Source organism: Puntigrus tetrazona, chromosome 9, assembly GCF_018831695.1.
Source record: "Puntigrus tetrazona isolate hp1 chromosome 9, ASM1883169v1, whole genome shotgun sequence".
NCBI classification, from domain to species: domain Eukaryota; kingdom Metazoa; phylum Chordata; class Actinopteri; order Cypriniformes; family Cyprinidae; genus Puntigrus; species Puntigrus tetrazona.
Genome location: NC_056707.1, coordinates 5,489,860 through 5,517,315, shown reverse-complemented (window position 1 = coordinate 5,517,315; position 27,456 = coordinate 5,489,860). Strand labels below are relative to the sequence as shown.

The following is a 27,456-nucleotide window of genomic DNA, read 5'->3' as shown; positions in this document are numbered from 1 at the left end:
TCACACGTGGCTCGCATCCAGGAATTTTAAATTATATATTATTGGCATTGCGCTTAGAAATGTAGGGCAGATGCAGAGGTTTTGGGAGTGGGCCAGTTTCGAAAGGTGACAGCCGGTCAGGCCGGAGAAATACTAATGCTGATGCTGCGCACGGTGGCTTCATTTTTAGGGCAGTCGTGTAACTAAAAATACTACCCTGCTTAATCTGATGGATTTGTGTAGAGTTGTGGGGAGCGCGGTGCGGTGAATCTGAAATCTGGCTTCAACAAAGATGCCTTTATTTGCTAATGCACATCAAATGCATCCAATTATGAGCAGGAAAGCATGTCTGACCTGATGCACTGTATATGGAAACATTGCGTGACCTGTTTGTTTATTGCAAAGGAGTTGCTGCTTTTAGTGAAAATATGAAGCAGTTTGTAGCAGGGTGGGCCAGTATAGCTAAAAATTTATCACAATATTTTTCATAGCCATGATGATGTTCAATGCATATATATATATATAAATAAATAATATTATATAATATATATAATATAATATATATATATATATAAATATATAAATTATCAAGATGGAACCATCATTCAAACAGCCATTGTGGCCTAGACATTTTTCTTTTCTTTCTTGTAGTTAAATAATGAGACTTTACCTGTTGGGATGCTTACTGTACATGATTTTAAACAAAATCCTTTCTCTTTGGATAAAATCCCAATGCTTTGTGCGAAAATAGCTTTTCGATTAGTTTTTCAAAATGTGCCGACACTTAAAAAAAAATCCACATAATGTCCTGTCCTTGTTAGGAAACATAATCCTTCCTCTCTTTATCTGTAGATTGATACTAAAGGATTTACTATATGGTCCACGCGCTCCATTGCTGTTTCAGATGCGGTTATGTCAATGGTTGAATCTGGGCTACTAGGCTACCAGAAATCATTCACATGCAGTTACATTTTTCTGAAGATCACCCTGAGCTTTTTAAAATTCTAACAGAACACCAGTTTCCAAGTTTCCACTTTAGCTGGGAGCTGTTTTTTTCTGCTAGAAAATGTGTTATTGAAATAAATGTTATGTTCAGAGACATACAACCCCACCACTTGCAGATTTAATACCACATATTTGGTGGTGCCTGTTTATTACCTGGTTTCCTGGCCTGTATTCTGGTCTTCCTGTATAAAGTCCACAATATAAACTGTCCATTTGTGCCATGTGGCAAGCGTGCAGCATAAAATATCTAGATCGCCCTCAACTACTGTTCAGCATGCAGAGCACCATGCTTTAAGATAAATAAATAAAACCCCCATATATTTACACGTAGGTTTGATGAATTGAAGAAAACACAAACCTGATCAGATGTGCAAAACACTGTAGAATGTTTATTGGCTAATAATTTGTCCTACCAGAGCAGCTGGTATTCAGTTAGACTAGTACATTTTGCCAGGAGTTGCTATGCAGCGGGAGAACGGGCCCTGGAATTATTCTCTTATACTCGGGGAACCGCTGGATGCATGCAGGCTTTCTTCACGTCTGGTCTGACCTTTAGTCCGTGGTTTCTCCTTTGTCCTCTTTCACAGGTAACTGATCATATCCCCGGCTGCCAGGTTACTGCTGTTGCCAAGACGCAAATTAAACTAGACAAAGAGATAAGTGGTTTTTCCCCACTGTTACTCAAAAGCAAAGATAATGCAAAACAGAAAAAAGGAGGTTTATAAAGAACTTCATTGTTCTGCTCTTAGCAGTTGACTGGGATAACTGTGATTTATTAGCAGGAGGGATCGCAGAGGAAAATGTATCAAAGGCAAGACTAAATATTAAGTGAATGTGGCTTTTTGATGATGTATGTAAGTGTTTTGTGCAGAAATTAATCAAAAATGTGGTAGCAAAGTATGATCTGTAGTGTATTTATAAATTGTAGATTGACTATTTCATGTAATCATTACTTTTTGACCCCCCCTCCATTCTTAAGACAGTGCTCAGAGATTAATACAAAATCACGCACCTGCCAAAAATTAAAAAAATCATTAAATGAAAAGGTAAAAACTGCTGAAACGCATCTAGTGATCTTAAAATCCATTCATTAGCTAGTTATTTTATGTACAGTTCATTTAATTTTAGATACGGTTACTAAAGCAAATAGTCTTACCACCTTCTCACACCATGTGTTCCTGTGACCATGTGTTAGAACAGGATGTCCTGCCTTCAAATGGTGCTTGATAGTGACTTCCACACTATCCCACACCGTTTAAAATACACTATAAAAGCTACAAGTTTTAATTTTACTGTGCTCTTCAGTTTCTGACATCAAGGCTGCAGAGTCTTAAAGTTGATGACTAACCCTGCCCTAAATTGTCAGTAAGAAAGATTAGGCTTATCAAACTACACAGCAGCAATCTTAGGCACTTGTAGGAGACTTGAAGCAGACACGCATCCTGGCAACCTTATCAGTCCAAGATCCACTGTTAGCTTTCACCTCTTAATCCTTCATTTACATTGAGCTTTTTTTTTTTAGTTATGCCTCGGCTGGTACACGCAAATGACGCATGTTTGTGCTATCAACAAACCACATTATCTACCCCTTATTTAAGACTTGTTTCTTTGCCCATGTTTGTATTTTGACTACATCTGTCGATGCTGGGTGCTTTGTTTCTTTACACCGGGTGAGCTGGGAGCGAAAACATGGGCTGTTATTGGAGGAGCTTTTTGCTGAACACTACATTTCGCTATTGCCTGTTTGTTTGAACAGTGCATGGGGGGGTTAGGGCCTCAGTAGAGACTCATATGAAGGCCCTGAATGCAACTGGCACCTGGATTAGTGACCAGAGAAGGGAAAAATTGCCGCCCCTAACACTTTAACTGTTTAGCTGTCAACTGTGAAATCACAATTCAGTGATGGGCTTGCTTGAAGTAAACATTTGCATAGTTTATTTCTGCTGTCTACTTTGTTTAGTGAGAAAGTAGCTCCATTTTGATGACTCCACTCCATAAACATCTTGGGAGTATCTGTGGGTCATCTGCTGGGACAAGGGTCTTTCGTTGCATAATTCCCAGTGGAATAAGTTGTGTCCGTACTGTCCTCAACAGAACTGAACATGCCGGTCCAGTCAAGTGCTGCTTTGCAAATACTTTAGAATTTATTTGCATTATTTTAGTTAAGAAGTGCAAGAAGCTGATAAGGTTTCACATGAACAGACATCAGCGTTAATGCGCTGTAGAAGGACAGTGGACAGAATTCTGGCATAGATGGGTCAATGACCAAGAAGGGAGTACAAAAAAGTGGAGAAAGTCTTGTGCCAAATTCTCAGAAAAATCATGGTTTAATCAATGTTGTGTGATTTATTTATTACTTGTTTTTAAATGTGCTGTAACCAAGAATAAGCTTATGCCATTAGTAATATAATAACTTCAGACACAAACACATATGTAATTAGCTAAATATAAGTGTTTTGAATGAGTTAATAAATACACAGAGACCACCAATGTGATTTATAAAGTTCTTTGGGTGTACGTCAATACACAAAGCACTATATTAATGCATTTGTTCTGTTGTTCATTCGTTCAGTCATTTACACAGACATTAACCCCACTGACCTAGATGCATATCTAAGGAACTCTTGATCTGATATGTTTGTCTTGCTTTCTCTATAGGGGGTGTTGTCCAAAATGGAGGTGAAGACATCACTTCTCGACAATATGATAGGGGTGGGCGATATGGTCCTCATTGAGCCCCTGTCAGAAGACACCTTCATTGAGAATCTAAAGAAGCGATTCGATCACAACGAGATCTATGTAAGTAATGTTTAAACCAATACTGAGAACATCAGGCAACAGTTTCTGTTTCCTTATCTTGCTCGACCTCTCATTTTAGGCTTTCACTACTCCAGACAGTCACATCACAAGAGCGTCTAAGTTTAGTCTGAGTGTGTTCCCACTTCACAGATAAATAGGAGTGTAGAGATGAACACAGTGTAAATCATAGCCCTCTCATTGTTCTGTCCCTGCTTTCATGTCTTTCCTCATTCATTTTGAAAGCTGTTGCATACCAAACACCAAACCAGCATACAAAATAGGTTCATTTGATGTGTAAATATTTGTTTATGAATCATCCTACGCAAAAGTGAACGAATATCTAGGAGAATTGAAGATTTTCTTCTTTTCTTTGGGTATGAAAAAGCGCTGTAGCTCTGGTATATTAAAACATTGAAATTTTGCTAACAGACAGCACCTTTAGTATTATAAATTAGTACTTAATTTTTAATAATCAGGATTTATATACTGTATGTGTTGACCAGTAAATTGAACGAAACAAGTTTCAAATTCATTGCTTTGTTAGTTGTTAATGAGAATTTGCATTCAGTTTCAGGAAATATTAAAGTTTAATGACCCATTCGAATGGCTGTTTTACATTTTGTGTGGCACTGTAAAAACGGACCCTTAAAAATGTTTATTTATATTTTGCAGAGCTGTAATCTAACCAGTTATGAAAGACTAAAATCATGTAGTTGGTCACAAACAGGTTGTGCGTTTACTTTGTAATTAAGAGTTTAACTACCCACAGCCCTCAGTGTCCAGTAACTTCAAGTTTGTAATGCAACCTTTAGCCTTGTATTTAATGCAAATCCCCAAATTGTACAGAAGAGTGCTGACAAGAGCAAAATTATGTATACCACAGTATATTTATGTTCTTTGCGCTTTGTGCAGGCTGGTGACTTAATTTTCTTGTTATTAAATTACGATTGCTGCGACTATAGGTGAAGTCTGTCATTATTAACTCACTCTTATGTTTTCTGCCAAAGTAGACCTCTTCTTTTGTGTTTAGTGAAACAAAATACGTTTAGAATATGAAGATGGGAAAAACTGCTGAATTATCTCTTCACGCTTATATGGTAGCACTTTATTTTACTGTCCTGTTCCTCATTTACATACTATGTACTTATCATAGTAATGAGGCTTACGTCACAGTCTGTCATATCTCTTACATTTCATCAACTTTACAATGAATATCACAGAGAATTGTCTGCCTTATCTAATCGATGCCCTGTCAAAAAAACATTTATAATGGGCTTCATTTTCAGATACAGCAGGCAATAAGAGCTGTAGAATTATGAAACAAATGTCCTTGTATTTAGCATTATCTTTAAACTTTGCTCCGTGTTGTTGGCTGCAAGGAGAGTGTGTGAGTGCGTGTGTGTACGTGTGTGTATGTACATTTAGTAGTAAGGAACAGATGTGATTGTGTAGATCACTCTTTTAGTAATGCTTTTTTATTGATCCACAGTTGCTCGTTCTTCCAAAATGTATGTCCACCAGGTCTCATTTAAGGGCCAATTGAATTATTTGCACAGGACTGTTCTTGCTCTAATGCACCATCACATCTCTAGTGCCCCAGATGTCACCATTGTGAACAGCATTTAAATCCATCTGGGATTGGGAGAATTGTAATATATTCCTAAATAGAATGAAGAAATACCAATTTTCTGTCCTGTTTGTGTGAAATAAGAATTAAGCCACAGGTACAAAAAGCTTTTGTTAATGTGTCTAAACATTTGATTTGATCGGGGCATCTATCAGTATGTTTCTGTTCATTTAGATGTATTCTCTACATCTAAGGGATGCATTATGCCTCCTGTGAACACTTGACAATAGGTTGTGGGCTGTGTTGCCATGGCAGAGGCCCGATCCTCCTGCTGCAAGCCTTATGTAACACTCACAGTAATGAAAGGTAGAAGACCGTTGCAAGAATTAATCATTGTTCTAAGGTCCCAGAAACATTGAGATAGATTTGCTTTTAACGTAATAGGTTGAAAATTGGTTGCAGAAGAATTTGGGGGGAAAAAAAAAGAGAAGTTGGAAGAAATTGGTCAGGATGTTTGTTTGAGTCATTTGAAATGGACTACTTTAGACACTGCTGCCCTCTCCGGCCACTTTTGACCACCCTGTGTTGTTGATGCTTTCTGGGATTCCGAACATTTTTGTTTGTGTTCTCTTGTTCGGTTGCTTGCGGGCCCCCCGCCTGTCTGAACAATACCCAGGAATTCCCATCTGGATCATGCAGACGGAGGCATATTGTAGCTGTACTCCCCTACACTGCTGCCGCCACTGTTCCTATAACAGATTGAGGCAGAGAATGCGCTTGATGTCTGGGCCTCACAGCAGGGGAGTATGAATACAGTGCAGTGTCCTTTAGGGATGTCACGATATCAGTACAAGTGAAATTGCACAATTAAGTAATTTTCATTGTGACTGGCTTGATGATGCATATACAGTCTGCAGTGACAACACTTGCGTACCAAAATTAGCTTGTATGCTCCGTATCACCAATACTGTAGACTAGTTGTTCCCAATCTTGGTCCTGTTAGATGTTTCTCTTATCTGACACGCACATTTGTTGGTCTTGGAGTCTTCACTACTAAGTTGATGACAACTCTTAACAGGAGGTGGTCCAGATAAAGGCCAAAGGGTTGACACTTTCAAGTCACTGCAAGAGAAGCTGGCCATTCCAAATCTGATTTCTAGAATTTTGCAGTTTTACAATAACTGATTAATTCAAGTCCCCTCAAAAGGCTGGTCAACCACGCAAGACAATTGCACGAGAAGACAAGGAAATGAGGAGACTCTTAATGGGTTCAACACTGCAGCTGGAATTGCTTGCCAGTTCAGAGCTGAACAGGGTCTGTCTGAGCATGTTTAAGAGAAGTGCACTCTTCAGGGACCTCTCACCTCTAATCAGCAAAATAAGGGCCTTTCGCACTGCTTTAGTTCTAGAACTAAAAGTACAGTACTAAAGAATTGGGCCAATTTGGGCAAACTATTTTCCAGTACCATTTTGCCAGTTGCATTCGCACCAGCAGTGGGTACTAACTGACATAAAACATTTGACAGCGATGTGCACGTTGTTCAACAAGAAAAAAAGAATAATAACGTGATCAACAGAAGGATGTTGTGATTGAAGCTGTGTTTTCATTGTCTCACGGGTTTCACAATAATGGACATGGAATGCCAAAAATCAACTGGCAGTGCTATATGTCATTGAGGCTGATAGGAGCAGAGAATGCTGTAGACCAAGTCTTCTGGTAAATGCAGTTTATAAAGTAAACAAATGCATTGCTTTTCACAGTATTTTTAATCATGGCGGGTGACTGCAGTTTAGCCAGTCAGCTTACACTTACGTCATTGATAGTTCCTAGAACTATTTAAAACACTACTCTAAATTAGAATCTAATTTAGTTCTTCCAAATGGAGTTCCTGGAACTAAAACAGTTCATAGTTCCTGGGGTGCAAACACGTCAGAAAGTGGTCCCACAATTATAAGGTACTATGAAGTTCCTGCAGTGCGAAAGGCCCTGTAATCAAAAGGGTAGACTCACCTTTGCTGAGCAGCAGGTTGTGTGGAGCCCAGAGTTCACTTTAGTAGTGAGAGCAAGTTTAATTTATTTGGGTCAGATGGGAATAATTGTTTAGTGTGTAAATAAAGGAGTCAGTGAAAGGTAGAGAAGGTATATCTAAATGGCAGAAATGGAAATGTTTATCAGAACCCCCTTAAGCAGCATGCAGTTTCTTCCCTGCAAGCACCTTCCAGTAAGCCTGCAGGCAAAAGACTGAAAACATTGAAATAATGTCATAGTGGGCCAGAGTACTGATCTAAAACCAAAGGAAAATCTCTGGAAAATCTTTGGCGATAAAGCTATAGCTAAGAAGCCCACTACAGTTACCTAACTAGTGGAGGAGGTGCCATGGACCAAGATCACACCAGACTAGTGATGACATGTGGCTGCAGATGTGTTTAGTCATTTAAAGCTAGGGCCTCTATCTTTAGTATTTATAGATTCTCTAAATTCGATGTCCATTGTATGACTGGTTCTTTTATCTATGTTTTTACAGAGCTGTTCTATTGATTGGTTGTTCATTGCATCTTTCACTCTCCTCCACAGACATACATTGGCAGTGTGGTGATCTCCATGAACCCCTACAAGTCCCTGCCCATCTACACAGCAGAAAAGGTGGAGGAGTATCGCAACAGGAACTTCTATGAGCTCAGTCCACACATGTGAGTTTAAAAAGCTTGTTTGAAAGCGCTATACCACAAAGTCACTGTCTAGTTTATTCTGAGGCATTCTGGTCGGCAGAGCACATACTTAACTAAACTATTGCACACATGCATGCACAGGGTTGGAAAAGCTTTGCAGCTTTTTTTTTTAATCAATAGTAATGTGAAGGTCCCCCAGTGGTGTCATGTTTGCCCAAGTGAATTGGCGGAGTAGGTGTGCATAAACACAGTGTGCTTTATCCACTCGACCCTTGACACGTGATGGCCAGCCCTTTTGGGGGAGGGGCGGCTCACTGTCCTGTCCTGCTCCAGCTAATGACCATCTGTCTCTGTAGAGGGCTGCCAGCCGTCTTACCAGACTGCCAAATCAAAACAAAGCCAGTCTGCTTTGTTTGATCGGCAGACGCACACTTCTGGAAAAAAAAAAACATGGCCTGATCCTGAAATTTTTTGAGTTTTTTTTTTTTTTTTTTTTAAACAAACAGCTGTGTACAGCTGTATCCCCCCCAAAGGATCCTTTTGATACTTTCGCCTGTGGGTTCATAGTTTGTTCTCCTCATGTTTCTAAACTGATCTCTCCTTTGCTTCTGGGCCTATCCTGTTCATTTGATCTACTTTAAGTGAATATTTGCTCTGGTATGCAAGTTCTCCTTCAGTCTTGGACCCTTCCATATTCATATGTTTTAGTCTAAGCACTGTTACAGTGGTGTCAGGGTCGATGCTCCTTTGATCTGAAGCCAGGCTCTGAGCTCATTCCAGGGCAGCTGCTTTTCTTGTCATGCCTGGGAAGCAGACCTCTTTAGATGGCTCTGGGTGTACTGGCCTCTGGGGCTCATACATTTCGCCGTCCTGGGACGATGGGCCATAACTGGTCCTGTTAACAGCACAAACTGTTGAATAGTATTTATGATCATCACCTCATCACCTCAGTAAACACAGGAGTCACAGCAGAATGGCCCAGAGCATCTGTGCTCAAAATGCTGTAAAAGCTTTTGGGTAAGTTTTTGGGTCAAGTCTGTGCTTGTTTTATCATTTTTAGAAATATTGGAACAACCTAGTCTCATATAACCAGAATTGCGTCTTAAAGGTATTTAAAAAGCAATACTTGAAGAAAGCTGTGTGTTAGCATTCTCATTGATTTCATTTACCATCACTTACCTGATGCAGGACCTCCAGTGCAATTTGAAATCAGCCGTCTTTCCTCATGAGTGCTCAGTTAAGATGGAAATCTGAAGATTACCCTTTTGCAACAATGCTTGGAAAGCAATACTAGCTAGAAGATTATGTTTTGCAGCATATCTGGTGGACTCAAGGGTTGAATTTGTTCACTGGTTTTCATTTTGTGCAAAATATTAGCAGAGTAATGTAGGAATAGTAAATGAGGGTAAAGGCAATTTGAGATGCAGCTCTAGAAACATACAGGCAAGTATGCTGGCAAGTTGGAGCTAAGTTTAATATACGGCATTGGCCCTCCGAAACCAAGACTAGACACCCTTGTGTAGTCTTTGTTTAGGCATAAGACTTACTCTCATCTGTGATGAGAGGCTTGGATTAAGGTCTCTTTTAATTAGGTCCTCCTTAAAGACTGTGAGGTTCTTCTTTTAAGTGTGGTCTTTGTTAAAAAAAAAAAAAAAAAAACTCCATAATTTGATCTTAATCTCCAAGTCGGGCCATCTGCTTGAGCATTGTGTGGTAGATCTTTTGTAAAATGAGACTATGACAGGGTTTGGAAGTTGTCCTTTCCTAATCATCTTTTCCTATCTATGGCAAGGTCAGGCAACCCATATCGATTTTTTAACAGATGCTTGTGAACTTTGGGGTTTATAATGTCAGTATTGAGTATGCCTGCTCTATATTGAGACCACACTTGATATCATTGTTCTTCTCATCTAGGAGGTTAGGTAAATTTTCATCTAAACCTGAACAAAAAAGCCAACTGCACTAACAGTTTAGCAATGGCTATTCAAAGGGGTCAAAGGGAAATGGCCTTTTCCAAGGGCAAGTCCAGAATTAACAGAAATGCAAGATCAAGACATTCCTTGAAGATAAATTTCTTATAGGCACCAAAGATCTGATATTCAACATTAGTGGAGGAGAAAGTACACACTTGGTGTCATACTCTTACACAGAGTACAAATCTGTTTGGTGTTCCATTCTATTTTTGGTGATCCAAGCATACCAAATCATAAAAATTTGCATTATCAGTTTGGTTGCATTTGTATGGTGCTAAGATGGGTGCTTTAAGTGGAGCAGTGAAGTAGCCAAAGCCGCTTATTATGTTAAACGGTTATCTACGTTTCTGACTTAAGATTTTTAAGCTATCCATAAATTATACACCACCTCAACTGAGCCATGCAAGGACTCCTATTCATTAAGACTACATTATTATTCCTGTTTTTGTAATTCTACAGTGTGTTTTTAGTTTCCATTTAAAAACAGGAAGAGTCTAGAATGAGCAGATGTGCCTGAGGCATTGAAAGCTCATATACCCACCTGCTTTTAAGAGGCTTGTGTCCAGATGCAATAAACCTGTTAAGTTAAACAATCAATTGTAAAGGTGTTAGAACTGAGTTTGTTGCAACTGGCAGCTGAACTTCAGAGGTGGTCAAAGCCATGAAGACAATAAAGTGGCTGAGACCACCATGATCACTAATCACTGCAAATGGTGGTGTGTTTAAAGACACTCACCGGAGGTGACAAACATCTGCTGGTTGTAACTATATCCTAACGAGAGGGAAACGCCCTCACAAGAGATCTGTTATCAGGACAATCTGACAGCTCAGAGAGAAGAATGGAGCAGAACTTGGAATGATAAGATAATGGTTTGTTAATTCACTTCGGATTTCAGTATGGTAAATTTAAAAATTTGTGTGTATTTTGTTGGATACAAAATTCAAGCAACATTATGAATATATCATTAATATAGTAATTCAAAAGACTGGTTTTGGCTAGACTAGTCCTATTTTATTCATAACATGATTATTCGTTGTCATTCAAAAAACCTTTATTAATATAAAAGGTGCATGTGGAGATAAATAGTACATGTCATCAGGAGGCTGAAATTGTGTTAGATATAATGCTTGGATCTTTTCTGACCACAGGAATGTGAGCTTGAACTTTGGCGTTGAGTTTTTTTTAGTAAATGACCCAGGATAAGTGTGAAATGCCTCATTCTGGCAGCCGCACATGGTTCAAGAGTCCCGGTGTCACCTCTCTCTTCCAAACAGACAGAGTTTCACACTGCTCTGCTGTCTTTGGCTTAATGGCCATCTGTGTGTGGTAAGAGCACTTTAGTGGAGTCAGATTGTGAATGAGGTTGTCCTTGTGTGCATTTTGTTTTTGTTTTTGAGGCTAAACTGTCTCTTTAATGGTTCTTATGACATCCCTGTCTGAGGTTCTTGCGAGTACGTGATCCCATGTGTTTCTTTCTTTTTAGCTTTTCTAAACACAAATGCTCATAGTTCAGGCCTAAATGTGTTCTCAAAAGCACATACTTAACTATATGGTTTGCAGTGAGGCCAAGAAAAGCATCTTCAAGGTAACGGTTTACGATTAAGAATTAAAAGGGTTACCCCAAAATGAAAGTGTTGTATATGTAATCACTTACACCCATGTCGTTTCAAGCTAAAGAGCTTCTAAATGCTATAGAGTTTTATAGAGGAAAAAAATAATAATCTGTGAATGATATCACCTAAAGCTATTGCATGACTTCAGACTTGGAACATACTGCACAAAACTACTGGTTTATGCATTTATTTATTTATTTATATGTATTATAATTATTTATGCAATTACAATTTCTTTTTAATTTTGAAGATTGACAGCTTTGGTCCTTAATTGTTTCCCAGCTACGTCATATATAGGTTCATTCAATTTATTCTTTTAATAAGAACAAAACTCCGTTTAGATTTGGAATAACATAAAGGTCAGTAAACATTGACACAAATTTCAGGAATAACGAGCAGACGTTTAGACAAAAAAAAATCAGACAGCAGGCTTGTTGATTCATTACCTGAGGTTTAACCACAGCACACACGCCGCCTTAATTAAATGGATGATCTTTGCCAAACGCTTTAGACAACCATTGTCTATCCAGACATCTTTGAAACACTCTCATTGCACATATGTAGGGATTAGACAGCCCCTTTCTTTCCTCTGGGGGTCTTCTGTGTGCCGTGGGCCTGCACGCACCTGCTACCCGATACCACCCGTCCCAAAGAAGCTGTATTGAGAGTTTGCAGCTGTGTTCCCGTCTATTAGCACTAATTGTGTTTGATTAGAGAGGAACACAATCAGAAGCCATTACAGCGATATTTATGTGCTCCGTTCCAAATCGACAGTAGAATTTAGGATACTGAATAACTACTTCACCTAATATTTTTATGTTGTACAAAGGCAGCATGCTAACAATAGACTCTATTATAAATAATTGTGACATACTTTGTATGAGGAGTGCTGTTTGTGTTGTCGCCTGTGTAGTGTGTTCCAAATCACTCGCGTATAAGTTGAATCTGCACCTGCAGAACACATTTTAAAAACATTTAAATCCATTGCGCTGAGTTCTAGATAGAGTTTTCCCTGAAAATATTCATTGTAAAAACGGTAGGGTGTTCGCTTCAAATAGGCTGGATTTAGGACAGAGCCATAATGTCGCCCCGCCTTGGACCGTAGCCAGCATTCATCACATTAAACACTGACATTAAACATCATGTAAGCCAGTTAGTGTCCACGTGTGGCTTCGAAGGTCTTTTCAGTAATGTTGGTGGCAGGTGCTTATCCTCGTGACAGCCACGGAAGATGGGGGTCTTGGATGATGTTGCAGATGGGGACTTTGGTCAGTGTGTCATGTCCAGATTGAGCTTCTACGTCTCAAGGGGTGGATTGTATTACAATGCGTGTAGTGATGTAATGGGACCTCTCAGCACTCTGCTATTAAGCAGCACCAGGGTATTGTTTGTAGAGAGAATGTACCCTGCTGATAGTACAGCCCGGCCCACAAAATAGCAGCTCATAGGGATTCAGTTCTTTTTTTTTTTTTTTTTTTGGACTTGACAACTATTGCAATAGACTACTAATGCATCCAGGGTGTTTATGACCCCAATATGCTGCACTCTCAGGGGAACAAAGCTTTCGCTTGGGTAATACTATAAGGTACAAAAGAAAAAAAAAAGGTTTTAATAAGTAGTGCCTATTAGTCCTTTTTAAACAGTACCAGTCAAAGTTTTATACCTTTTTTTTGTGCATTCTTGTCAACATACTACTTAACAATGTGCTCAATTTTAAAGAATCCCACTATAATACTTTAATAAAGTGTTTTAACTTTAACGAGAAGCAGTTTTGCAGTCTGTTTTGAGTGATTTTTATGAAAATAACAGTAAACGTTAATGTCCCACGACCAATGGATTATGGATTTAGACTCAAAACAGGACCTGAGTGAAAGCATTTGAGCCCCGCTGAAGGATGCTGAGCAGACACTCAAAAGGCCTGGAGGTCAGCCAGCTATGTTCACCTTTCCCTGTCATGATTTTGTTTTGGTGAGCCATGGATATTTCTGTAGGCTTTAGCCTGATTTAAGCTCCAAACAACTGGGTTTTTTTTTTTTTTAGATCGGGATTTTCTCTATTCATCCATGCATGGCACTCAGCCATCAGTCTCATCATAGAAGCTTTTGTCTTTAAATTTCTGTAAGTGTTTATTAGAGGAAGCACCTGGTAATCGTGAGTTTTAGTAGATTATTGACTTTCAAGGATGTCACAGCTTACGGGTCCCAGATTTGCATTTGACCATTTTAGACATTCTACTAACAATAAGTAACTTTGCAAATACATGTCAATTAGCAGTCATTAGACTGTATGCTTAGTGTTTTCTAATGATTTATTTGGATGGGTCCATAACATATTAACAATCAGAAACTTATGTATCTTAAATTACTTTATTAAAATCAGTTTACTATTCGAACCATAAATGCATGAATGAAAATTGATCCCAAAAATATCATATAAAAAGTTTGCCTAAAATATTGTGTCTGAAGTACAGGATTAGAACACCATGGGAGTGAATAAATGGTGAAGCAGTGTTCGTCTTTGGGTGAACTGTCCAACCTTCTGATATTTTAAAGTCCATTTTAAAAGACTTTTTGTTTTCTTGAATGAATCATGTTTGGGTTGTACCATGTGTGGCGCCTTTTGGTTAAGGCGGTTTGGTCTTCATTGAGGTTGAAAACAGGCTTTCAGCTGATATTATCCAGGCACTTTAACTCCTACTTGTAGGCCGGTCTGGGTGTATATGTAATTTGTGTATTTTTATGTTGTGTTCACCTGTGTATTATAACATTAGCGTTTACTACTGTAGAGTAGGGTGTGTTTCTTTGCACGGCTCTCTTTACAGGCAGAGAAAGAGATGTACAGATTACAGGACTGATGTATCATCTTTCCCAATAGCAGATTATAATCATCACAACATCTCTTTGTAGAAAAGAGAATTTGTTGAGCGCTCTGTGTGTGGGAGGCTTTTCTTTATTTGACTTGGTCGGTCACTGCCACATCTCACACACATTTGGGAAGCAGGAGGCAGGTTTCATCCAGGGTGTGGGCCAGATGTCTGCTTCTCTCATCACTCCTATGCCTAAACTGCAGACTGGCACAAACTTGCTGAAACTGATGGTTAAAAGGAATTGAGTAGATTTAATGTGAGTTGCAAGTTTAGAAAGTTCACCAAGCCTTGTTGTTTTTGGCTTTGTGTGGCACCTACAACTCTGCAGATTCTTTTGAAGCGTCCCAGTGTTGTCCCAGTAGACGTGAGCAACTGAAGTTTATTTTCAACAAGATCTCTGATTATTTCAGCCTGACCTTAACAGTTTGAGCCCTGCATTACGGATGCATCTTTGCAAAAAAAGATGTAATTATGGGGCACTTGGAACATGAGTAAACTTTTTTTTTTTTTAATAAGTATACCTAAACCAGATTAAAGTCTGACACAACCTCCTGTAGTTTAACAAGAAAAAAAACTAGGTTTGTGTAGTATGGTGTATCAGAAAAAGTTAATTGCTGGTAACAGGGATGTGGTATCTGGTTTTTAGATCATATAACAGGCATTGATTGCATATGTACATTATTATACGCAAATAATTATAAGGTTCAAAGTGTTAGCTTCAACAGCATTAAAAGACAATGTGTTTTTTTTTTTATATATTTTGATTTTATCAGAATGGCTATATGACAACACGTGGCAAACTGTATCTGCAGCACCACATTTTGTCTGTTTAGCTGCTGCAATAAGGAAATGTTAAGTTACCTATGCTGTTTACAGAGCCACTACAGTTGTTTGCTTTCCCAGAATCAATTTACGATTCTGGGTTTTACAGGAAAAAATAAAAACTTTCTCCCTACTCTGTGAAATTTAATTATTGCTTGGGTTTGCGCGGTTCCATTTCAGTCTGTTGTGTCAGTGAGAATGTCAAAACATGACGACATTATTGATCGCCCAATCAATCACGGGCAAAGTCCTAAGGCTGTGCATAAGATGTCTTACAATCTTTTGCTTTTACCCAAGACCTCACTAAGGCCGCGTTTTACAATCTGATAAGCAGCATTTGTAGAGGACGTAAAAAGTCTTTATTTTTTTTTTTTTTTTTTTTTTTTTTTATATTTTTCAAATGATTCATTTACAGTCGATCCAGCACAGATTTATAAGCTGCAAGCGAGTCAAGTTCATCATGTTGTTCATCCCACACATGCTTACGGGTAATATTGTATAACAAGTGTCGGCAAATAGCTTTTAACATTCACTTGGACATTTGAGTGAGTGTGTCATCTTGGTTATTTGTTATCAGCGGTGGCTTTTAGCACAGAGAGAGATGAACTCTGGACTTTGCGTTGGTAGGCATCCTCTTTGGTAGAGAGTAATTGTGGCCACCCACCTTCCTTTGCCAGTGAAACACAAAGCATTCTGCCTCTGTTCCTACAGTATTTATGGTCTACAATTCAAAGCCCCCAAAAAATGTAGGAAGCGTTATGGGGCCATTGGGATATAGTAGGGGAAAATGCTCACTTCTCAACTGGAAAGTCCCTTCTATGGGATTGCATGAGAGTTGCATGAGTGCTGTAATATGTCCACACTGTTTGTTCTGGCTCAGGTTGTGTAATAACTAAATCACCTCCTCTCCATCATCGGTAGCTATGGCTCTGAATGCGCACACAAATATTTACACATCCTTTGTTTGTCCGTTAATATATTTAAACATCAGTCAATATTATATTTGCTATTGTCTTTTTTAATGTGGAAAACCTTTAGCTCTAAATATAATTGCAATGCATAAATGTTTAATTCATTTAAAGGTTGTTTCCTTTGGGAACCCTGTCCAGGATTTAAACTAAACACATAGAGATTTGACTGTGGGCTGTTTCCTTAGCAACAAAAATCTCTTTTGATGTGAATTCTGTGATTGACTAATCAGACTGAAGTATTCCAGACAGTCATGTAGCAGTTGTGTCTGTTTAATACAACATATCCATGAAAGCTGAATATGATTGCTTAACTGCTTTTCAAATATTAAAGTAGCATGCACCTGTGTGGATTTATGATCCGTAATAGGCCTCAGCCAGTGTTTGCTTTTCTCATTGTTTACATTCCTGCTTTGTCTTTCCTTGCTTTCTCAGGGTTTCAGCAGTGACTTCACAACTTACTTAAGCACTTGACCTTGATTTTTCACTAATGAAATCATACAAACTCTTGCATTTAAATAACTCTGTCTAGCCATATTTAATTTCTAACCGTTACAATTCGTCAATTAACCTTTCTCTAAAACATTATTGTTCAGCTTTACTAACTGTTGCCATCTGTCATGCCACAATGAAAAACATTTGCTATATTTACATATTGTTTGTGTAATAATGTAATTTCTTCATAAGAATAATGGCAGCTTTGAGAAAATTTCATTAAATCGTACTGTTTACATAAATATCAAATTTAGTCCTACAAGACGCTCTATGAAGTTTGTAGAAGCAAGGAGTCATCCGTGCTATACTGTGTTAAGTTATGACCATTATATAATTACCACATTGCACCCCATAATTGTATTTATTTAGGCTCTCCAAATGTGAAGGTGACCCCTCTCCCAGCATGTTCACAATCCCTCTCCCTCATTTCCTGTCATGGGGTTGGATAAACAAGCTCATGGCTCGTGTAGAACGGCCTCCCCTTGGCTATAGCTAAATTGTGCCACAATGGCATGGTTTGTTGTCTCGTGTAGACTGCTTGCCTCCCCGACAGCGCTTCATCCATTCAGGGTCACACTTGGGTCACATCCCCCCATTGAGACATGTCAAGTGATGTGTTTTTATGTGGCACGTTCATAAATTCTTTCTTTGTACCACCAGTCTATATGTGTGTGCGTGTGTGCTCTCTATATTGGCGAATGCCATTTCTAGTTTGGGTTGTGGTTAACTTTGAATATTGGAAAGCCGTATTGTCTCCCTGAGGAGTGAGGGTGAATGAATGAGAGAGGATGTGCTCTCTGCGGGGCATCAGGACACTAGAACACATGAAGGTTTGTGCTAAATCTCTAAAACGCTCTTGTTTTGAGTGGAATACACTTTCGCTCATCCGTTTTCCTGCGCATCGCCAAAAGGTATCATAATGGGCTATTCTAAAATATATCTAAAATAGCTTGCATTGACCAAAATCTAACGCAGGAGAATGCAGTAGGAAGTGAGCTCAAAAGAAAATGAACCGAACCAAAGTCTGCAGACAAACAAAATAAATATAAATTGCATTCGTTTACTTAATTTTTATAATGAATGAACTATTGTAAGTGTGTTGTAATCAGCATTTCTTTTCCTTCGTCTGCCATCTTAAATGGATTTTCTTTAGCAACATCTAAAATCAAAATTGTAGTAGAGTAAATAACTAAATATAATTACATTTGTCATATTGTTAAAGTAATGCGAGTTAAATATCAGATGCTCTGTTGCTGCAACTTCTCTTCCATGTCCTCATTGGATAGAAGTATCCATCACTTGCACAATGTCAGATTCACTGTGAAAGAATTATGTCTTCGGGGTACTTCTCACCTACCGTTTTATGAATACTTAATATTTCAGACATGCTGTTTTTACATGCTATTTCTTTTTCCTACCATCCAGTAGGAAAGTAGGCATATTTGGATGCAGTGTTTTATTTTCCACTCATCTTGTCACAATTCATTCTGGATTTTCCATCTACCCCAAGGATGCATGCAACACTGGCTACTCTTTTCCAAAAGAAGGGATATATGTTCTCTTAAAATGCTTCCCACAGACAGCTTCCTAGGCTTTGGAGTGGGGCCTGAATGTCAGTTTCTATAGGTCTTCTCTAAGGACAGATGTGGGACACGTGACAGAACATACAGAGCACAGACGTCAGGAAAGCTGAGTCAGTGCAGACAGAGGGAAGCAGTAAAGTCATCCGGTTCTGGGTGACTAAAAACAGACGGACTCACTCCCATGTTCTACTTCCTGAGGGTGTGAAGGGGCCAATGGAAGGGGGATCCCAACTATAGGCCTCTCACTCTCTATTGTTTTAAACAATTGTAAGAAACAGCATGTGCAAGTACTCTTGTGTTAAAACACTGAGCAAATGAAAGAGAAAAAGATGAGATGTTCCAGCAGAGTCGGAGGTGTCTTATAAAGTTTTATAGTAAATGGCCATATTTCTGACTGTTTTAAATTGAGGTTTGCTTGGAGAAGGTTTACACTTATACTGAACTTTTAAGAAACACATTGTCTTATTTCACAGCTCCCGTATGGAAAAGCATCACATCCGTTGGCTGTTTACTCCTGCTTCTCCGTGTGCATTTAAATCCAGACACACAAGTCTATAAAACAAGAGCATTGTGCAAGAAGCAGCTGAGGTGTTTGTGGCCACCTGTTTGAATGCACTTGCGTTTTTCAGGCTTCCTTCTCTGGAGCTTCCGTGGTCCATTGTTTGTTCCAGCAGAGTCCGTGATCACTCCACCACAAGCAGGAAACCATTACTTCCACCGTGGCTCATTCAGAAATGCATACGGATATCCTATCCCAGTGTAGCGAGCTGTCCAGCCTGCTGAGGCATGATTTATTATTTGGCTACTGTGTATTTTGTCCTGCCTCCAGCTCTGTACATTAACAGCATTTTTGCCGGTTATATTTGGGGTGTTCCTGCCCTTATGATTAGTTCTCCCTTTTAAGCAGGACTATCGGTGGTAGCAACATACTATTTTCTGCCATGTGCCTCATGTTGTGGCTTTGGGCCTTACCGCGGCCTTAAACAAGCTGAAATTACGGTTCAATCTTCTGTAGGCCATGTGCTAAAGGACATCGCCCCTCTATTCATCAAGAAGCTTCTGGTCATATGTGGCTCTTCAGGCCAGCAGCTCATGGACTCCCTACTTTGATGTTGCCATTGGTCCTTTGATTACGTCTCACCAAGTTTGCATACTGTAGAGTAGACTTGGCAAACTGACCTATCTGTCCTAACCTTGTGACGACTGCACAGAGCAGATGTTCTCACTTTACTCTTAATTTCCCCTCTCTCTGCACATGATGTGGCTCCAGGCGGGGCATGAAGACGAACATCTAATGATTCCCTGGCCTTTTAGTGAAAACCAAAGCTCAGTTTTAGCTCAAAGTTGGATTGGGACAAATACCACACACGCGTCTCCTCCCTTTTGTCATTGGGAGAGTTCTTGTCTTTTTTTTTGTTTTGTTTTTGTCGCTCTGCCTGTGGAGGCCTAAGGGTCCATTCATATTCAGATTTAAGCTATTCATTTTCATGTGGACCTTTTTTTTTTTTTTTTTTTGTTTAAAAAAAAAAAGGGTTTCGCAATGCATGGTGGGACTCCCTGAAGCATCACGATGGTCTAGATTTGCCACTTTGGCAGATTTCCTTCAATGGGACCCCTCCCATGGCCCTCTGTCAGGGTTTGGATAATTGTATTATGCCTCTCTTTTGTTCGGGTTCATGTCGAGCGGTGTTGCCACCTCACAAAGCTCAAACATCTGCTATCTAGGCCATGCACGTTTCTACATTGACGTAATGCCGCATGCCATCTCTGGCTCTCCTACTCTTCTCTTTTCCTCACAAGTCTCTCCCAGGTCTCTGCCCAGAGCCCACATCTCCATCAGATGGACTCTATCCCCCGGTTTCACAGACAAGGCAGACAAGCCTACTCCTAAACTAAAAGTAAATCTGAGCTGAACTTGCACTGCCTCATAAAACATGTCAATGCCTTCGTTCTCAGTATAATTTGTGTCACGTCAGTCTGTTACATTCAAGATTTTGTTTGGAGCATTAATAGTAATACTTATGGGTTCATATAGTATCTGCATAATATTAAAATAAAATAAAGGCTCTGTTGCAAACCTAGTGAGCTGTTTGACAGCAGTTTGCAGCTAGAGCGTTGACTGAAGTTATTCATTTTCAAAGAGAGTATATTTATTCAGAGTGAAAGGAGCTATTAAGAGCCCTGTACACAGTTTTTGCAAATTAGAAGTGACGCATGGCAGCTACCAATAGGATTTTGTCTGATTTTTGTTAATGATTTGAAACGCTCTACATAGGCAGCTTTGTTTGCCATACAAATATCCCTATTTATACAAACCTAAGAGGAAATTGACAGTATATTGGTTGTTTTTAGATCCAATTCAAGTTAAAATTCATTGCATTGACCAATGTAAAGCTGCTTAGTTTGGAAGTAGTGTTAAAGTAAACAATGTTTCATACATTACTATATTATTGATAATAGACAATGAACTTTTCTTCCCAGTTTTGCCAGTGTGACCACACCTTTAGGATTTAACCAAAAGGCAGCCTTTTAGAGTTCAACATAATAATTTGCACACTTTTGGAACATCCTACAATGCCTTAAAATGCTTTGTACGTAGGCAGCTTTCATGATTTTGGAGCCTTAGTGTCGAATATGGTCTTTCATTTGTGCTATATACTCATTTCTGTAAGCTGAAAAAGTCTTGGCGTTCCTTTTGACCCATTTTAGAGATTAAGTACCCAGATGTATGCATGCCACATCAGAGATGGTAGGTTTGTCATGGCCATTAAGAACATGCATATCAATAAAGTATTACAGCAATTCCATTCAACCTTGCATCTGCTTATCATTGTTCCGGAGCTTTTGTTTTGCAATACACATGTAAACCACTAGCTCGCCATGAACCTGATGAATCCAGACTTTTAATGCGTCTTAGAGGAAGGGAACTACATGCAACATTTCCCTCACAATCAGACCTATTATTAGTGGTGGTTTTGGAAAATTCCTCAGTAATGATTGTAGAAAAGTACAGACTGTGAGGAAACTGGGATGTTGAATAAAATGGGTTGAAATTAGCACTGTTGTTAGGCAGTCTGTAGTCCAATTTCTTTCGAGCTGATGGAAGAGTGTCAGTCAGTTCAGCAACATTTACTGACACAGCCTACAATCTGCCTTACAAACATGAACTCAGACGGCTGCTGTTTTTTTTTCCTCAAATGAATAATTTACAATTACACCATTGTTATAGTGCCCATTGGGTTATAGAATCATATGACCCACTTTTCTTTTGTTTACTCTCCTGGAATTTGTGGAGAATGAATTTAATTACTGACTCTTTTCATTCAGAAGATGCGTATATCCTGTTTGTTTTCATCAATAATGAAAACATAAATGTAATAGTTCCCAGCATAGATTGAGGAATTTTTCTGTAGACAACGGATGGCTCAATAAAAAACGAATTTGCTGCAAAGCAGAATGATTCAATTGACTGTGCTGGTGGGTTGTGATTTTGAAAAATGGATCATAGGTTTATGAAATTTCTGCACTGTAGGAAAACACTGGTACATTCAAATAATAAAATGCAACTTACTATATTCATGCGTAGTTGAATTCTACCTTTTTAAAAGTCTTAAGTTCTAATCTTGTGCATGTGATTTAGTAGTGAAAACAGTATTAATACACCTCAAAGTTTAATTGTAAGAAAACTTTTGTTCGCTTATGCAGATTTTGTAAAACAGTGTGCGTTATTGCAAGCGAAAGCTGTTAAAACCCTGAATATTCTCTCTCTCTTCTCAGTTATGCTCTGGCAGATGAGGCCTACCGGTCCCTGCGGGAACAAGATAAAGACCAGTGCATTCTCATCACTGGAGAGAGCGGGGCAGGAAAGACAGGTAAGACTTTTAAAAATAACCAAACACGAGGCAAGCTAATCAGTAACTAATTAACATTAGTGATGCTTCAAATATATGCATTTAATATAGTGCCACTGATTTCTTGATAATTTTACTTATTTCTCATTCCCTTTCTTATTAGTTTAATCAACTCATTCCTCCAATTAATATCTTTAACAATACCAGTAATGGATGCCTCACCTAACAGTAGTTTTGCTGTTTTACGGTATGGCAGTATGTCATCGACTCTGAATAGATTAACTTCGGTATGGTTATGCAAGTTGGATTAATCTGCAATCTAAAGTAATGATTTAGATTAAATTAGTTTTGCGGACTAACATACCTCTCTGAAGTGTGCTGTCCATCTGTGTTGGAGCTTTTTCAAAAATGCATTTAGATTCTTCATGTGTCAAACTGTTCATCTGCTGGAACCCAGATCAAAATCTACAAATGGGGAGCAGGTGCTGTGTTTCTGATAATTTATGAGCCAATCATTACTGTATTCAGTGTTTTCATTCGGCTCCCATCCAGTGTTTACATATGGATACTATTTAATATTTTTTCTTTTGAGACTCTTTCCTTTGTTTTAATAACAAATTGCTAATTGTTTAGTAACTCTGAGTAATAAAGTAGCACCTGCCTCAGTTTTTACAGGAGAAACATTTGCTTTAGACCAAGCAGAGATGATCAAACAATGAATGAAAAAAAAAAATAATAAATAAAAAAAAAAAAAAATATAAAATATATATATATATATATATATATATATATATATATTTTTTTTTTTTTTTTTTTTTTTAATTGTTCATCTAACAAGCAAGTGTAATACTGTGATTTATTTATTTTTTTTTTTATTTTTTTTTTTTTTGACTGAAAATTTGTTTCAGTTTGTTCACTTTAGCTCAAGCTCTGTGTTCTTATGGAAGCAGCTGTTTTATTACTTTGCTGAATGCTGAAGTTTAACCACAGCCATTTAGCAGTACAAAACTGGACTCTTCTTGGTTTAAAATGGCCATCTTACTGAGCCAACCATTCAAATCCAGGACATCCAACAGTCAATGCAATGAGATAAATAGGGATTGTGGTAATCCACACATTGCAGACTAAAGAGCAAGGGCTGATGAAAATCATTGACTGTTAGTCAAGGTCACTGTGTTAATTTCAAAATGCTCTTCTGCACTAATGAAAATCTACTCCAGCTCAGAAATAAATGAAATTGGGCTCTCTTATTCAGTGTTCAGTTCCTATGCTTAAAGCTATATGAAATGAGGGGTTATAGCATTATTTTCTATCTGCTTGATTATCGCTCTGCCATCCCTTCATGTATTAGGATTGATCAAAATGCTTCATACTTTAAGTCTTGCGAACTGAGCAGATTTCAAAAATAGCCGTAAATCTCTAAAACATAAGTGGGCCGTCCTTCCCTTCAGAAAACATTTCATATCTGCACTTCTGTGCACAAGTCACTGCTCTCATAGGTCCAGACATGGGAAAGTCATTAAGCGTCGAACAAGATAAATCTTACACAGCCGTTAGTGCCAAGTAGATTAAAATCATTCCATGTAAAAACTAAAACACAGTTTTAAAAATAATGATAATCACTGGTTTAACATTATTAGCTGGTGCTTTTACACTATTCCACTTTTATTTAATAAATGCACTAAAAGAAGAAAGTTGAAAGGGGGGGGCGTTCACTACAAGTTATATTTGTTATATAACTAGACATTGCTGCACAGGTTTTCCACCTATATTTGAATTGTTCTGTCATCTCTTCGTAATTAATAGTATCAGCTCTTTAAACAGCTGATTTCATAGTTGGCTTTGAAAGAATCAGGGAGTTGGGAAATGTGAGGTGGGAAAGGCGTTCGCTCCCTGGAGGATGGGTAGAGTTGATGTAAAGGGGATTTTTGGAGTGAGATCTCGTCTAGAACATGACCCCTGACCTCATTCTTCTGTGGTCTGTTTTTCAGAGGCTAGTAAGTTTGTGATGTCATACGTGGCGGCAGTGTGTGGGAAGGGCCAGGAGGTGAACAAAGTGAAGGAGCAGCTGCTTCAGTCCAATCCCGTGCTTGAGGGTGAGTCTTCCACATCTTCGGTTTCTCTACCAGTTACCTTATCTATATGTCATTTCACACCTGAAAGACATTCAGCTCCTTTGTCTTGCCTTAGAACCAATGTGACTGAAAATACCAGGAGGTCAATTAATAGAAAATAGGGTGCCAGGTCATTTCACATTCTTTAAGGCAAGTTTAAAAGCAGATTATTTGAGGTCTACATCATATGTGCGTTCTCGTGATCTTGCCCCACTTTCAACTGAAGAGTCGAAAGCTTCTTGGTCCCTGTTGGCAACCAAACAGCTGTGTTTTTATGTGGGGCCATGAACAGGAAATGCCCATAAGCGATGAGATGGAGATGGAGCAGGAATGCCCAGTGCTTCTTGGCAGCAGGACTCACAGCAGAGTGAAGTCCCACATCTGTGAGAGTTTAGCTGCTGGAAGTAATGAGCCCCACACCGGGGGTCCTGCACATTTCCTGCTGCATGTTTCTCTACCATAGACTATCTGTACATATGCAGCTTATATATGGGCAGATTGTGTTCGGAACGAAAATATAAAAATTTGTTACATTTAATGTTGTAATATGAATAATAAAGATTCTTTTTTGCGGTTTTTGGTGTCATGAAGAATCTTTAACAAACCTCTTACTACACAGAAGGTTCTTTTATAATGGAAAAAGGTTCTCTAATGGAAAAATTACTCCTCACTCTAAAGTGCACTGTGCTATAAAGATCATTAATAAACACAAAAAGAATACACTAATAGGAAGAATACACTTAATTAGAAGATATATAGGTGACTTTGGACTTTGTGATACTGGTAAATTTAACTAGTGAAAGATAACAGACATGGAGGAATGAGTAAAAAGTCTATTAAGACTTTTTCTTCTTCTGTTGTTATTTTCTGCATTACCAACATATTAGTGCACTGCTGCCTCTCACTCCTTTATTAATGTCATTGGTATCTTTGTGGCTGCTTGAATTTTTTTAGCCACAAAACAGTAAGTAAATTGTTTTATTTGTTTCAAAAGATGCTATAACTTAATAAAACCTAGTAAGTATAACAATTAAGTAAACTAACTAACTATATCTAAGTAAGGTGAACTATTGGATTTTACAGTGTAGCAATGCCAAGGTCATGGGATCAGCTGATGAAATGTAAACATTGAACGCAAATTAAAATGCTTAGGATAAATTTATCAGCCAAATCTATAAATGTAATTTCCATTCAGTGACCGTTAGAGTTAACAAAGATACTTAAGTATAAAATGGACACATTATTAAAGGAATTTTGCCGTCTAAGTATCTCATGCTCCATGAATACGATGAGAGAGGATTCAAGGATAATTTTTCCACCAGATGACATCAGTCAAAGTAGAAATGTAGCGCTGAATGAATCTGGCTTGACTAACTTACAACATGTTATTCCACTGCAGCTTTTGGGAACGCCAAAACCGTGAGGAATGACAACTCGTCTCGATTTGTGAGTATCTCTTTCTTTTTCCAGACAGAATGCTTTACGAGTGTTTTGATGCCGCTCCTCCCTCTGGAGTGTGTTTGCTTTAGATTAGATCAACATGGACTTTCGATCCGTAATGTGAACACAGGCAAATGCTTCTATTACTTTCTGTCAGCCCACCCCTAACGTGATGCAATGCTCTTCTTGGGAGTTTGATTTTGCAAAAATTATACCGCAACATTCCCGGTTTGCTTTGTGTTCTTTTGCTTATGGACCGGCCCTGAGCACATCTGGCCCTATTCTGACACAGCAACACTAGAGCGATTGCTGTTCATGCGTATAGCAAGATTCAAACAAAACTCTGTTTAACCTTTTCTTTTTTTTCCCCCGTCATCCATGAGCACAGACTCCCACGGTGCCATTCAGCACAGAGATTACCACAGTTTAATATCTCTCTTTATGCAGATGTGTTTAATGCCGCTGCTCTTTGACAGTTTGGCCCTTTTCCAGCTGTCTGTCACAGCCTGACCACACAGAGCAAACATATACTGAGCTATAGAGTGTACTTACAGAGGTCAGACCGCACGGTATCGTCCAGAACGTGCTTCAGAGGAGGTTCAGCAGAGGTGCTGTTCAGTTTACATAACAGGGAAAACAACAGCGTTGAGTCAATGTTGTTGTTGTTGACGTTTATCCTCAGGAAACTTACCAGATCTAAATTTTAGTAACTCGTGGGTCAAAATTGAGCTTGAGCGCTCTTAGCTCTTGCATCTCCCACATGAGACCATCAGGGTGTTACATAATTTTTAGCCAGGAACCACTTATGTGCCTTTGTTTTGAAACTTAGCCTATGTAGGTAGCATTTTGAGGCACTTAATACTTTACATTAACATCACACTTAAGTATATTCTTAAATTTTTTTTCTAACACTTAATAGCTTCTAAATTACATTAAAATTTAATATAGTTCATGTTTACAGTAATAATAATAGCACTTAGTGCTTTGGTTTGGTTTTTTTGACCCACTTAGGTAGAACTTCTTACTTTTTCGCTTGTCTTTGAAATACTGATAAAGCCAGCTCGATAGGATTTGGAACAAAACTCTCTGATTTCTAAGTTGACGTTAACACTTTGAATTTTGTAATGTTTTGTTTCTCAAGCACCATTTTATCATATTGTTTTCAACTGCTCTACTGTTTTATTTTCTCAAAGTAATTTTCAGCTGTTACTTCCTGTGTTGGCAGAGGATTTTAGAGTTCTAGGAGTTTATTCAGCAGCCTCTGAGGCAGTTTCCTTTTTGAAGAGCTGTTGGATATAAATAAAGAGGGAAAAATTTAACTGGCTCCAGAGACACTGGGCTTACTGTTCCTTTCCCAAATAATGTGTGGGGACAGAAAGACAAAAAAAAGTTTTTTACCATTACAGCAGCAAAAAACCCTCTTCTCCCACAGTAGTTCATTACTCAATTGCAAATCTATGTACTATTGGCAGTGTATGTTATGAACAGGCCCGTGCTTGGAGGATTGAGGGTTTTTTTTTCTTCCTTTTGCCTCACTGAAGGTTCAAATTTCAGCCCTATTTGCAGTGATCGCTGCCCCCTATTTTATGCTTCTTTTCCTACCATCAAGAACCACAAAAGAGCCACGTTGTTCTCCGCAGCAAGGCTGCCATTAGCACCAAAGGCCTTGATGCAATGTCACCAATGCTTCTTAGTCATATCTTATTTTGA

The 27,456-nt window shown here is 38.6% G+C and overlaps 1 protein-coding gene across 7 annotated transcripts in view; it reads left to right on the top strand.

Annotated features, from left to right (window-relative positions):
- Window positions 1–27,456, top strand: part of myo1b (myosin IB) — a 57,973-nt gene that overhangs the window by 3,971 nt on the left and 26,546 nt on the right. For all 7 annotated transcript variants that reach the window (XM_043249315.1, XM_043249316.1, XM_043249317.1 and 4 more), the window contains exons 2-6: window positions 3,643–3,783; window positions 7,926–8,041; window positions 22,119–22,213; window positions 24,184–24,288; window positions 25,706–25,752. In XM_043249315.1, coding sequence (XP_043105250.1) covers window positions 3,658–3,783; window positions 7,926–8,041; window positions 22,119–22,213; window positions 24,184–24,288; window positions 25,706–25,752 — 489 coding nt within the window. In that variant the 5' untranslated portion in view covers window positions 3,643–3,657. The remainder of the gene's footprint in view (window positions 1–3,642; window positions 3,784–7,925; window positions 8,042–22,118; window positions 22,214–24,183; window positions 24,289–25,705; window positions 25,753–27,456) is intronic.